Below are 15,262 nucleotides of genomic sequence, written 5' to 3' on the forward strand. Positions count from 1 at the left end.
TCCAAAAGACAATTTTTTAACAAAATAGTTTTAAAAATTAATTTTTAAGCAAAAAAGCGAAGTTTCAACAAAATCCTAAAATTTCGAGCTAAAGAAATTACTCTTCATCAAAAATAATAAATATTTTACAAAAAAAAATGAATTTTTGAATCCAAAAGACAATTTTTTAACAAACTAGTTTAAAAAATTCATTTTTAACCAAAAAAGCGAAGTTTCAACGAAATACTAAAATTTTTAGTTGAAGAAATTAGTTTTTATCGAAAATAATAAATCGTTTACAAAAAAAAAAATAAATTTTTAATCCAAAAGACAATTTTTTAACAAAATAGTTTTAAAAATTAATTTTTAACCAAAAAAGCGAAGTTTCAACAAAATACTAAATTTTTGAGCTAAAGAAATTACTTTTCATCAAAAATAATTAATCGTTTAAAAAAAAAGAATTTTGAATCCAAAAGACAATTTTTTAACAAAATAGTTTTAAAAATTAATTTTTAAGCAAAAAAGCGAAGTTTCAACAAAATCCTAAAATTTCGAGCTAAAGAAATTACTTTTCATCAAAAATAATAAATATTTAACAAAAAAAATGAATTTTGAACCCAAAAGATAATTTTTTAACAAAATAGTTTTAAAACTTAATTTTTTACCAAAAAAGCGAAGTTTCAACAAAATACTAAAATTTCGAGCTAAAGAAATTACTCTTCATCAAAAATAATAAATATTTTACAAAAAAAATGAATTTTTAATCCAAAAGACAATTTTTTAACAAAATAGTTTTAAAAAATTCATTTTTAACCAAAAAAGCGAAGTTTCCACGAAATACTCAAGTTTTTAGCTAAAGAAATTAGATTTTATCGAAAATAATAAATCGTTTACAAAAAAAAATGCATTTTTAATCCAAAAGACAATTTTTTGACAAAATAGTTTAAAAAAATTCATTTTTAACCAAAAAAGTGAAGTTTCAACGAAATACTAAAATTTTGAGCTAAAGAAATTACTTTTTATCAAAAATAATAAATATTTAACAAAAAAAATGAATTTTTAATCCAAAAGACAATTTTTTAACAAACTAGTTTAAAAAATTAATTTTTAACCAAAAAAGCGATTTTTCAACAAAATACTAAAATTTTTAGCTAAAGAAATTACTTTTCATCAAAAATAATTAATTGTTAAAAAAAAAAGAATTTTGAATCCAAAAGACAATTTTTTAACAAAATAGTTTAAAAAAATTCATTTTTAACCAAAAAAGCGAAGTTTCAACGAAATACTAAAATTTTGAGCTAAAGAAATTACTTTTCATCAAAAATAATTAATCGTTTAAAAAAAAATGAATTTTGAATCCAAAAGACAATTTTTGAACACAATAGACTGTTTCTCAACAAAATAGTTAAAGTTTCAGTTAAACAATTCATTTTTACCCAAAAAGCGAATTTTCAACAGAACACTTACATTTTTAGCCAAATAATTACTGTTTATCCAAAATAATGAATCTTTAACAAAAAAATTGTTTTTTAATCCAATAGTTGAATTTTTCCGAAAAAAATTAAACTTAAACAACCAAATATACATTTTCTACCAGATTCATTGAATTTTTGATCCAAAACAGACGATCAGTTAATTTTCTACTAAAAAATATCAGTTTTCTAGCAATGGAATAGCCACATTTTCAGTAAAAGATTCATTTAAAAAAAGCGATTTTTAATCAAATAGTTAAATTTTTCAACTAAAGAAAATAATTTTCAGGTACGAAGATTAATTTTGAATTTAAATAATATTTTAAAAAAGCGGTTTCATTTTAAAAACTATTATTTAAATTCAAAATGTGCAATGCAAGTATAGAAAAATAAATAATACGTATAAATAAAAAATAAATAAATCTTTGTTTCCATTTATTGTGAAAATACAATGTTGACTGTTAATTAAAAATAAATTTACTTAATTGTACGCATTTTAAATATAAATTAAAATACTCTGGTATGAATATTTTTTGATTAAATAAAATGTCACATTTTTCTTACTTTTGAACTTTAAAAATAAAATAATTTAATACATTTATGTGAAAAATATGTTCAGAAAACATGGTAGATTGGAAATTGGGGGAAAAATCTGCTAATTTAAAAGAATTGTAAGTAAATGGAAAAAAAATTGTGTCATTCATATTGAATTTACTAAAATTTTCTCGTCATAAAAAAGAAAATTCTTTAAATCTTATAAGATTTTCTCTAAAATATATTTTAAAAAAAGAACCGAGTTTTTTTTTTCTAAAGAAAAAGGTTTTTTTTTAGAGCGCTCAATGGTTTTTGTTTTTAAGGTGGATGATGAGCTGAAAAAAATTAAGCCAAAGGATCCGAAATTAATGACGGCGCGTCAAAGGGCGATGTTTGAACGAAAAACGGATGCTGAACCCAATTCTAGCGTCGAACAACTTGTTTCCTTGCCTACCGGATACAAGGAAAAAGTTATGACTGCCGAAGCGATTCAAAAAGCAGCTTTGAAGTCGCTAAAACGCAAACAGCTGGCGGACGAGAAGAGAGAAAAAGATAAGGTATACAATTTTTAAATAATTCGCATTTTCCCTGAAAAATTCCTGAAATTTCAACTTAAAATATTTAATTTTCAATAAAATAATCGATTTTTGAAAATAAAAAAATATATTTTAAACCAAGAAGATTTTTTTTCTGCTGAAAAAGTCGAATTTTTAATACAATAATTAATTGTTGAATTTAATTTATTAATTCTCAACAAAAAAATATAATGAATTTTCAACAAAATTGCTAAATTCTGAACAAAAGAGTTACGTTTTTCAACAGAGGATAAAACCCAAAAATATGATTTTTTAACAGAACAGTTAAATTTTCAACAAAAAATTAATTTTTATAAAAAATGTTAAATTTTGCAGAAAAATTTTTTTTTTATAAAAACAGTTTAACTTTCAACAAAATTGCTAAATTTTCAAATGAAATGATGTATTAAAAAAAAGTATTTTTCAACTGAAGATTAAACCCAAAAATATGATTTTTTAATAGAAAAATTAATTTTCCCACGAAAAAAATATATTTTTTTTAACAGTTTGATTTTGTTTTTAAATTTAATTTTTAATCGAATTGTTTAATTTTTAACAAAATTGCTAAATTCTCAACAAAAGAGATGAATTTTTAAGCAGATTCAACCGAAAAATATGATTTTTTAAAAGAAAAGTTAATTTTTCAACAAAAATATTAATTTTGTTAAAAATAGTTAAATTTTTTACAAAAAAAAAAAAAATTATTTTTTAACAGAACAGTTTAATTTTCTACAAATTTGCTAAATTCTCAAGAAAAGAGATGAATTTTCAACTGAAATGATGTATTTAAAAAAAAGTATTTTTCAACAAAAGATTAAACCCAAAAATATGAGTTTTTAACAGAAAAATTAATTTTCGAATAAAAAATTAATTTTTTTAAAAACATTTGAATTTTTTACAACGAAAATTAATTTTTAACATAATTGTTAAATTCTCTACAAAAGGGATGAATTTTTCAACAGAAGATAAACAACAAAAATATGATTTTTTAACAGAAAAGTGAATTTACCCACAAAAAATTAATTTTTTTAAAATAGTTTAATTTTTTACAAAAAAAAATTTCATTTTTAATCGAACAGTTTAATTTTTAACAAAATTGCTAAATTCTCAACAAAATAGATGAACTTAAACTAGATTAAACCGAAAAATATGTTTTTTTTTTAACAAAAAAGTTAATTTTCCAACAAAAAAACTTAGTAAAAAAAAATAGTGCGATTAAAAAAAAGAATTTATAACCAAGGAGTTTAATTTTCAACAAATTTGCTAAATTCTCAACAAAAGGGATGAATTTTCAACCAAAATGATTTATTAAAAAATTTTTTTTTCAATAGATGATAAAACCCAAAAATATGTTTTTTTTTTTTAACAGAACAGTTAACTTTTCAACAAAAAATTAATTTTTATAAAAACAGTTTAATTTTTTTACAAAAAAATTAATTTTTATAAAAGCAGTTTAATTTTTTACAAAAAAAATTTTTTTTGTAAAAACAGTTTAATTTTTAACAAAATTGCTAAATTTCCAACAAGAGAGATGAATTTTCAACTAGATTAAACCGAAAAATATGATTTTTTAACAGAAAATTTACTTTAAAAAAAAATCAATTTTTATAAAAATAGTTTAATTTTTTACAAAAAAAAATTATTTTTTAACAGAACAGCTTAATTTTCAACAAATTTGCTAAATTCTCAACAAAAGAGATAAATTTTGAACTGAAATGATGTATTAAAAAAATTATTTTGCAACGAAAGATTAAACCGAAAAGTTAATTTTCCAACAAAAAAATTAATTTTTATGAAAATAGTTCAATTTTTTACAAACAAAAAAATTAAGTTTTAATCGTACAGTTTTTATTTTCAAACAAATTTGCTAAATTCTAAACAAAAGAGATGAATTTTAAACTAGATTAAACCGAAAAATATGATTTTTTAACAGAAAATTTACTTAAAAAAAAAATTAATTTTTATAAAAATAGTTTAATTTTTTACAAAAAAAATTCTTTTTTAACAGAACAGTTTAATTTTCAACAAATTTGTTAAATTCTCAACAAAAGAGATAAATTTTCAACGGAAATGATGTATTAAAAAAAAGTATTTTTCAGCAAAAGATTAAACCCAAAAATATGAGTTTTTAACAGAAAAATTAATTTTCCTACGAAAAAATTAATTTGTTTAAAATATGTAGTTTAATTTTTTACAACAAAAATTCATTCTTAATCGACAATTTTTATTTTTAACAAAATTGCTAAATTCTGAACAAAAGAGATAAACTTTCAAATAGATTAAACCGAAAAATATGATTTTTTAACAGAAAGGTTAATTTTGCAACAAAGAAATTAATTTTTATAAAAACAGTTAAATTGTTTACAACGAAAATTAATTTTTAACAGAACAGTTTAATTTTCCAAAAAATGGCTAAATTCTCAACAAAAGAGATAAATTTTCAACTAAAATGATGTATTAAAAAAAGTGTTTTTCAACAAAAGATTAAACCCAAAATATTATTTTTTAATAGAAATGTTAATTTTCTAACCAAAAATTAATTTTTATAAAAACAGTTAAATTTTTTACAACGAAAACTAATTTTTAACAAAATTGTTAAATTCTCTACAAAAGAGATGAATTTTTTAACAGAGGATAAACAACAAAAATATGATTTTTTTTAACAGAAAAGTTAATTTTTCCACGAAAAAAATTAATTTTTTAAAAATAGTTTAATTTTTTACAAAAAAGAATTAATTTTTAATCGAACAGTTTAATTTTCCAAAAAATGTCTAAATTCTCAACAAAATAGATGAATTTTCAAATAGATTAAACCTTAAAAATATGATTTCTTAACAGAAAATTTACTTTTCCAACAAACAAATTAATTTTAAAAAAAAGTTTAATTAAAAAAAAAGAATTTAAAACCAAAGAGTTTAATTTTCAACAAATTTGCTAAATTCACAACAAAAGAGATGAATTTTTTAACAGAGGATAAACAAAAATATGATTTTTTAATAGAAAAGTTAATTTTCCAAGAAACAATTAATTTTTTTAAAATAGTTTAATTTAAAAAAAACTTCATTTTTTATTGAAAATTTCATTTTTAGTCCAAAACTTCTATTTTTAACAAAATTGCAAAATTTTCAACAAAAGAGATGAATTTTCAACTGAAATGATGTATTAAAAAAAGTATTTTTCAACAAATATTAGTTTTTAACAGAAAAGTTAATTTTCTAACAAAAAATTAATTTTTATAAAAAAAGTTAAATTTTTTACAACGAAAATTAATTTTTAACAAAGTTGTTAAATTCTCAACAAAAGAGATGAATTTTTCAACAGAGGATAAACAACAAAAATATGATTTTTTAACAGAAAAGTTAATTTTCCCACGAAAAAATTAATTTTTTAAAACCAGTTTCATTTTTTACAAAAAAATTTAATTTTTAACAAAATTGCTAAATTTTCAACAAAAGAGATGAACTTTCAACTAGATTAAATCGAAAAATATGATTTTTAACAGAAAAGTTAATTTTCCAACAAAAAAATTAATTAAAAAAAAAAAAATAATCTGATTAAAGAAAAAAAAAAGAATTTTTAACCAATGAGTTTAATTTTCAACAAATTTGCTAAATTCTCAACAAACGAGATGAATTTTCAACCAAAATGATTGATTTAAAAAAATGTATTTTTCAACAGATGATAAAACCCAAAAAAATTATTTTTCAACAGAAAAGTTAATTTTTCAACAAAAAGATTCATTTTTATAAAAACAGTTTAATTCTTTATAAAAAAAAATAATTTTTAATCGAACAGTTTAATTTTTAACAAAATTGCTAAATTCTCAACAAAAGAGATGAATTTTTTAACCGAGGATAAACAAAAATATAGTTTTTTAACAGAAAAGTTAATTTTCCAACAAACAATTAATTTTTTTTAATAGTTTAATTTAAAAAAATAATTTCATTTTTATCGAAAATTCCCTTTTTAGTCGAAAATTTCTATTTTCAACAAAATTGCTAAATTTTCAACAAAAGAGATGAAATTTCAAATAAATTAAACCGAAAAGTATGATTTTTGAACAGAAAAGTTAATTTTCCAACAAAAAAAGTAATTTTGTTAAAAACAGTTAAATTTTTTACAACGAAAATTAATTTTTAACAGAACAGTTTATCTAAATTCTCAATAAGTGAGATGAGTTTTCAACTGAAATTATGTATTAAAAAAAAAAAGTATTTTTCAACAAAAGATTAAACCGAAAAATATGATTTTTAACAGAAAAGTTAATTTTCCAACAAAAAGATATATTTTTATAAAAACAGTTTAATTCTGTACAAAAAAATTAATTTTTAATTGAACAGTTTAATTTTTTTTTAAATTGCTAAATTCTCAACAAAAGAGATGAATTTTTAACTAGATTAAACCGAAAAATATGATTTTTTAACAGAAAAGTTAATTTTCCAACAAAAAAATTAATTTAAAAAAAATAGTTTGATTAAAAAAAGAAGAATTTTTAACCAAAGAGTTTAATTTTCAACAAATTTGCTAAATTCTCAACAAAAGAGATGAATTTCCATCCAAAATGATTTATATAAAAAAATGTATTTTTCAACAGATGATAAAACCCAAAAAAATGATTTTTTAATAGAAAAGTTAATTTTCCAACAAAAAGATTCATTTTTATAAAAACAGTTTAATTCTTTACAAAAAAAAAATTAATTTTTAATCGAACAGTTTAATTTTTTTCAATTTTCTTAGTTCTCTTCAAAAGAGATGAATTTTCATATAAAATCTTGTATTAAAAAACAGTCTGTTTCAATAAAAGAATAAATCAAAAATACGAGTTTTAAACAGAAAAGTTAATTTTTCAACAAAAAGATTAATTTTTCTTTAAATAGTTTAATTAAAAAAAAGAATTTTTAAACAAATAGTTTAATTTTTAACAAAATTGCAAAATTCTCAACAAAATGCATGAATTTCTAACTGGAAAGGTGTATTAAAATAAATGTCTTTTTCAACAGAAGATTAAACCTTAAAATATGATTTTTTAATAGGAAAGTTAATAATTGACAGAAAAATGCATATTTAACGAAAAAGTGTATTTTTAATCCAATAGTTGAATTCCGAACCCAAAAGATAAATTTTCGACGGAAAAAAGAGACATTTTAAAAAAAATTAATGATTTCTCACTTAAATTTTTAGTTAAAAAATTAATTTTTACAATAAAAAAAACGAATTTTCAACAAAATACTTAAGTTTCTAGTCAAAGAAATTCATTTTTGTCTAAAATAATCAGTATTCAATAAAAAATGGATTTTTAATCCAATAGTGAAATTTTCGATCCAAAAGATGAATTTTGTAGGAAAAAGACAAATGTTTAACAAAATAATTCAATTTCCAACAAAATATTCCAGTTAAAAAAGTGCATTTTCACAAAAAAAAATGAGTTAAAAAAAAAACTTTAATTTTTAGACAAAGAAATTGATTTTTAACTAAAATAATGAATCTTTAACGAAAAATAGTATTTTTATTCCAATAGTTGAATTTTCAACCCAAAAGATACATTTTCTACGGAAAAATAGAAATTTTTTTTAAAATAGATGATTTCTCACTTAAATTTTTAGTTAAAAAATAAATTTTTACAAAAAAAAAAACGAATTTTCAAAAAAATACGAAAAAGACATATTTTTAACAAAATGGATCAATTTTCAACAAAATAGTTAAATTTCCAGTTAAAAAAAAGTCTTTTTGCAACAGAAGATTAAACCCAAAAATATTATTTTTTAACAGAAAAGTTAACTTTCCAACAAAAAAATTCCTTAATACTGTTTATTTTTTTACAAAAAAATAATGAATTTATAACCAAAAAGTTTATTTTTTAACAAAATTGCTAAATTCTCAACAAAAGAGATGTATTTTAAACTAAAATGATGTATTAAAAAAATTATTTTTCAACGAAAGATTAAACCGAAAAATATGATTTTTAACAGAAAAGTTACTTTTCCATAAAAAAAAATTAACTTTTGTAAAAACAGTTCAATTTTTTACAAAAAAAAATTAAGTTTTAACCGTACAGTTTTTATTTTAAAAAAAATGCTAAATTCTAAACAAATGAGATTAATTTTCAAATAGAAAAAACCGAAAAATATGATTTTTAAACAGAAAAGTTAACTTTCCAACAAAAAAATTTATTTTTATAAAAACAGTTTAATTTTCAACAAAATTGCTAAATTTTCAACAAAAGAAATGAGTTTTCAACGAAAATGATATATTTAAAAAAATGTATTTTTCAACAGAAGATTCAACCCTGGAATATGATTTTTTTTTTAATCTAAATTTCTCAAGAAAAAAATTAATTTAAAAAAAATAGTTTTATTTTTTACAAACAAAAAAATTAATTTTTAACCGAACAGTTTAATTTTCAACAAAATTGCTAAATTCTCAAAAAAAGATATGGATTTTCAACTAAAATGATTATTAAAAAAATATATTTTTCAACAGAAATGTTAATTTTCTAAAAAAAAATTTTTTTTTCAAATAGTTGAATTTTTTAAAACAAAAAATTTAATTTTTAACCGAAAATTATAATTTTCTACTAAATTGTTAATTCAAGAACCAAACAAGATTTATTTTCGACCACAAAAGATAAATTTTCAACAAAATATTTGATTTTTTAATCGAACGAGAAAATTTGTTTAATTAAATTGTTTTATTTTTAAGCCAGAAATGATGAATATTTAATTAACAAAATGAGTTTTAAATAAAATAATTGATTTTTCAACGAAAAAAAGACTTTTTAATGAAGAGGGAAACTGAATTTTTAAAAATAAAAAATTCGGATTTTTAACCCGAAAATGTTAATTTTGAAATTTAAGTTTATTTTCAGCCAAATAGTTGAATTTTTTTTACAGATTTTCAACCCAAAAAAAAGCATTATCAAGATTTTGAAATAAATTATATATTTTTGACAATTTTAAAGTTCATTGATTGTTTTTTCAATTTAGAGCATTGAAAATGATAACGTGGATTTATATATTTTTTGTATTAAAAAATGTGACTGCCTTCAATTTTATACGCGCAAATTATTGAGCATTTGAATACAACATTTTTCAATAGAAAACTTTTAAATTCCAATTTTAGGGTATTTTAAAATTTATAAAGAAATTTTAAATTAATTTAAGTAATTTAATGGGATTTTAAAAGATTTGAATTTTTTCAATTAATTTTGAATTCGTTTGAATTCTTCTAAATTCTACTCAATTCAATAGATTAAAAATATTTGAAAATAGACTCAAATATGATTTTCTACTAGAAAAGACGATTTTTTAACAATATAATTGATTTTTTTAACCAAAAAAGATTTTTTAACCAAGAAAGAAAAAAATGAAAACCAGTCGGATTTTTTACTCGAAAATATGAATTTTCAGCGTAAAAGTTAATTTTGAAATAGTTGATTTTTGTACAGATTTTCAACCCAAAGAATGAATTTTCAATTGAAATAATGGATCTTTAATAAAAAAATAATTTTTCAACAAAATAGTTGATTTATTACTCAAAAAAGATTGTTCAGTCCAGAAAGAAGAAAAAATTTAATTCAAATTGTTGAATTTTCAAACCAAAAAGTTGATTTTTTAAATCAAAAAAGATTTTTTAATCAAGAGAGAAACAAAATTATAACCAATTTTTTAAATATTGAAGCTAAAAAGACGAATTTTTTTTGCAAAAAAGTCGAATTTGTAACCCGAAAATACGAATTTTCAACAAAATAGGTGTATTTTCAACCAAAGAGATGAATTTTCAAATAAAAATATACATTCGAATAAAAAATGAGTTTTAAATAAAATAATTGATTTTTTAATCACAAAAGATTGTTCAGTCCAGAAAGAAGAAAAATTTCATCCAAATTGTTGAATTTTCAAACCAAGAAGGCGATTTTTTTGAAAAAGAATTGAATTTTATATCCGATTATATTAATTTTCAAAAAAAAAAAATTAATTTTCAACCAAATAGTCGATTAATGAACAAAAAATTTGAATTTTCAACCAAGACTATTATTTTTATACCCAAAAAGATGAATATTCAACATAATAATTGAGGTTTCAACTAAAAAATATTTTTTAATCAGGAGAGCAACAAAATTTAAACATTTAGTTGAATTTTGTACAGATTTAAAAAAAGAGCCTTCAATAATATTTAATGATCTTCAAATAATTGATTTTTCAATCAAGAGAGAACAAATTTTTTCAACAAATTAATGAATCTCCAATCCAAAAAAATTTTTTTTTACAAAAAAGTCGAGTTTTTAACCCGAAAATATAAGTTTTAAACAAAATAGGTTCATTTTGATATATTTTTCTTTATAATAATTTATTTATAATATAAATTCAATTCAATGAATCTTTTTATTCACTTGATTGTTTTTCAAATTTAGTTTGATTTTTTAAAAAGAATTTTATCGAATTCTTCTCCCTTCTCTTGACTTTCCTTTAAATTTAATTGTAATCAATCAAATTTTTTTGGATGAAAAAAAATTTTTCAATTAATTTAAAGAGATTTGAAGATTTTTTTAAAAATTCATTCTTAATTCTTTTAAATTCTTTTGGAATGTTTTTAATTTACTTGAATTCTTCTACATTTATTCTATTTAGATCAATCTATTTTTTGAATTTTTAAAAGTTTTTATTTAATTGATCCTAAATTCTTTTAATTCACCTTGAATCTTTATGAATTTTGTGGAATTCTTCTCGCTTAGAAAATAGTCAGGTTTCAAATATTTTAAGTTTTTTTTTTGAATTCATCCTCAATTCATTTGAAATTCTTTGGAATTTTTTAATTTTTTAAAATTGTTTACAATGCATTTGAATTCTTTTTAATTTAACTTGAATTTTTTCGTAGTTTTTAGTCAATTCTTTGCTTAGAAAATAGTCAGGTTTCAAATATTTTAAGTTTTTTTTTTTTTGAATTCATCCTCAATTCTTTTTAATTCTTTGGAATGTTTTTAATTTACTTGAATTCTTCTAAATTGACTCAATTCTATCTAATTTTATTTTATTCTGTCTAATTCGATTTTTTAAATAAAATTTTCTTTATATTTTTAAATTGTTATAAATTTATTTGAATTTATTTTAATTCACTTTGAATCTTTATGAATTTTTTTGAATTCTTCTCGGTTACCTTTAATTTCCTCTAAATTCATTCAAAGTTTTCGGAATTTTATGGATTTTTTTTTATTTAAAAAATTGTTTACAATTAATTTGAATTCTTTTGAATTTAACTTGAATTTTTTCGTAGTGTTTAGTCAATTCTTTAGATAGAAAATAATAGGCATAGTGGCTGCTGAACCGGGAAACCAGGAAAATCGGAAATTTTTTGAGACCGGGAAATGACAGTGAATTTTTTTTTACCATGAATTTTACAAATTTGTAAAAGAAAAATTTGTCTATATTTAATTTAAAGAATTTTAAAATGATTTCTTAAAGGCTTGAACAAATAAAAAATAAAAGCCTTTGATGTTGAAAATTTTGGATGAAAAACATTTTTATTTAATCAATCAATAATATTTTTTTAATTTATCTGTACTTTAAGTAATAAAAAGTGAACAAAAACGATTTGGCAAAACTATTTTAAATCAGTTCAAAATTTAAGAATTTTCAGATTTTAACGTTAAAGCTTAAACGGTTTCAATTCGTTAAACAAATTTAAACGTGTGACTGAAAGTTTATAAAATATTTTCAACTTAAAAAGCCTTTAGATTTTGAAGGTTACAATTTTAATTATTGTATTTGAAAAAAACTCAATTTTTAAGTGAAATCTTTAAATTTTTATCTATAATTTACAAATGAACATTTGTAGAAAAAGTTTGAGTAATTTTAATAGATATTTAGGAATTTTAAAAAGATTAAAAATCATCATGCGAATTTTAGAAAGTTTTCTTAAAATCTTCTAGAATCTTTTTTGAAAATTTTGTTCAAATCTTTAAAAAACTTTTTAAATATTCTCTTAAAATAATTTTTCAACATGAGAAATTTTTTTTTATTTTCCTATGAATCTTAAGAATTAAAAAAAATTTTTTTGATGCCTTTCACAATTCTTGAAAAGAATCTAATTTTTTTGTTTAAAATCTGCAAAAATCTACATTTTGTTTTATATTAGGCTATCATTTCAAGTTTTTCATTAAGTTTGAATCTTTTCAAAACTTCTAGATATCTCTTAAAATTACTCAAATTTTGACTAGAAATAATAAATGTTCAATTGTTATTTATACATCCAAATTGTAAAGAAATTTTCTAAAATTTGCAGGATTTTCTGAAAATTGTAGAAAAAAATCAATTAATTTTGACAGATATTTAGAAGTTCTGAAAAAATTTCCAAAATGATTTTAAATTTAAAACAAATTTAAAACAACTTCTAGATTTCTGAAAATTTAAAAATTTGAAAATTTTTTCTAGTTTAAGAAGGTTTTAGTTAAAAAATTTGAAATTTTCAAATATTTAATGTTTCTAGCTTAAAAGTTTTAAAAATTATAGAATTTTGAAAATTTCAAAGTTCATTGATTGATTTTTTAATTTAGAGTATTGAAAATGATAACTTGGATTTATATATTTTTTTATATTGAAAAATGTGATTGCCTTCAATTTTATACGCGTAAATTATTTAGCATTTGAATACAAAATTTTTAAATTAAAAACTTAAATTTCAATTTTAAAAGTTCAAAACTTAACAGTTCCATTCAGTTTTTATTACCTCAAGTGGAAATTTTTTTAGCTTTAGAGTTCCATTTTTTAAATTTCATTGACCGTGAAAAATTTTTGCAAACCGGGAAATGACCGGAAATTTATTTCGTCGATTAAAACGGCCACCCTGATAAGGTTTCAAATATTTGAAGTTTTTTTTGTGGAATTCATCCTTAATTCTTTTATATTCTTTGGAATGTTTTTAATTTACTTGAATTCTTCTAAATTTATTCAATTCTATTTAGATCAATCGATTATTTGAATTTTAAACAGTTTTTATTTAATTGACAAAAATTAGTGGCATTTAGATTTTTTGTAAATTTTTAAATTCATTTGAATTCTTTTGAATTTAAGTTGAATTTAAGTCAATTATTTGGTTAGAAAATAGTAAGGTTTCAAATATTTGAAATTTTTTGTGGAATTCATCTCCAATTCTTTTAAATTCTTTGGAATGTTTTTAATTTACTTGAATTCTTCTAAATTTACTCAATTCTATTTAGATCAATCGATTATTTGAATTTTAAACAGTTTTTATTTAATTGACGAAAATTAATGGCATTTGGATTTTTTGTAAATTTTTTAATTCATTTGAATTCTTTTGAATTTAAGTTGAATTTTTTTGGTAGACTCTAGTCAATTATTTGGTTAGAAAATAGTAAGGTTTCAAATATTTGAAGTTTTTTTTGTGGAATTCATCCTTAATTCTTTTATATTCTTTGGAATGTTTTTAATTTACATGAATTCTTCTAAATTCATCGTTTGCCTCTAAATTCATTCCAAGTACACGAAAAATAATGGAATTTTGATTTTTTGTCAATTTTCTTATTCATTTGAATTCTGTTGAATTTTAGTTGAATTGTTTTGTAGTCATTAGTCACTTCTTTGGTTAGAAATTAGTGGGGTTTCAAAGATTTGAAGAAATTTTAAGTTTTTTTTTTTAAATTCATCCTACATTATTTTAAATTATTTATTATTATCTTGAATTTTTTTAAATAACTTAAATTCTTCTAAATTTACTCAATTCTATTTAGATCAATCGATTATTTTAATTTTAAACAATTTTTATTGAATTGACAAAAATTAATGGCATTTGGATTTTTTGTAAATTTTTAAATTCATTTGAATTCTTTTGAATTTAAGTTGAATTTTTTGGTAGATTTTGGTCAATTATTTGGTTAGAAAATAGTAAGGTTTCAAATATTTGAATTTTTTGTGGAATTCATCCTCAATTCTTTTTGATTCTTTGGAATGTTTTTAATTTACTTGAATTCTTCTAAATTTACTCAATTCTATTTAGATCAATCGATTATTTGAATTTAAAACAGTTTTTATTTAAATGACAAAAAATAATGGCATTTGGATTTAAAAAAAATTTTAATTCATTTGAATTCTTCTGAATTCAAGTTGAATTTTTTTTGGTATATTTTAGTCAATTATTTGGTTAGAAAATAGTAAGGTTTCAAATATTTGAATTTTTTTGTGGAATTCATCCTCAATTCTTTTTAATTCTTTGGAATGTTTTTAATTTACTTAAATTCTTCGAAATTTACTCAATTCTATTTAGATCAATCGATTATTTGAATTTAAAACAGTTTTTATTTAAATGACAAAAAATAATGGCATTTGGATTTTAAAAAATTTTAATTCATTTGAATTCTTCTGAATTCAAGTTGAATTTTTTGGTAGATTTTAATGAATTATTTGGTTAGAAAATAGTAAGGTTTCAAATATTTGAATTTTTTGTGGAATTCATCCTCAATTCTTTTTAATTCCTTGGAATGTTTTTTAATTTACTTGAATTCTACTAAATTTACTTGAATTCTTCGAAATTTACTCAATTCCATTTAGATCAATCGATTATTTTAATTTTAAACAATATTTATTGAATTGACAAAAATTAATGGCATTTGGATTTTTTGAAAATTTTTTAATTCATTTGAATTCTTCTGAATTCAAGTTGAATTTTTTTGGTAGATTTTAGTCAATTATT

At 19.5% G+C, this 15,262-nt stretch overlaps 1 protein-coding gene across 1 annotated transcript in view; it reads left to right on the top strand.

Annotated features, from left to right (window-relative positions):
- Nucleotides 1-15,262, top strand: part of LOC117181617 (INO80 complex subunit B) — a 40,333-nt gene that overhangs the window by 14,848 nt on the left and 10,223 nt on the right. Inside the window, exon 4 of the mRNA XM_033374482.1 lies at nucleotides 2,309-2,542. Within this exon, the coding sequence (XP_033230373.1) occupies nucleotides 2,309-2,542 (234 nt within the window). The remainder of the gene's footprint in view (nucleotides 1-2,308; nucleotides 2,543-15,262) is intronic.

The sequence above is a fragment of the Belonocnema kinseyi genome, chromosome 10, assembly GCF_010883055.1.
Source record: "Belonocnema kinseyi isolate 2016_QV_RU_SX_M_011 chromosome 10, B_treatae_v1, whole genome shotgun sequence".
Classification (NCBI taxonomy): Eukaryota; Metazoa; Arthropoda; class Insecta; order Hymenoptera; family Cynipidae; genus Belonocnema; species Belonocnema kinseyi.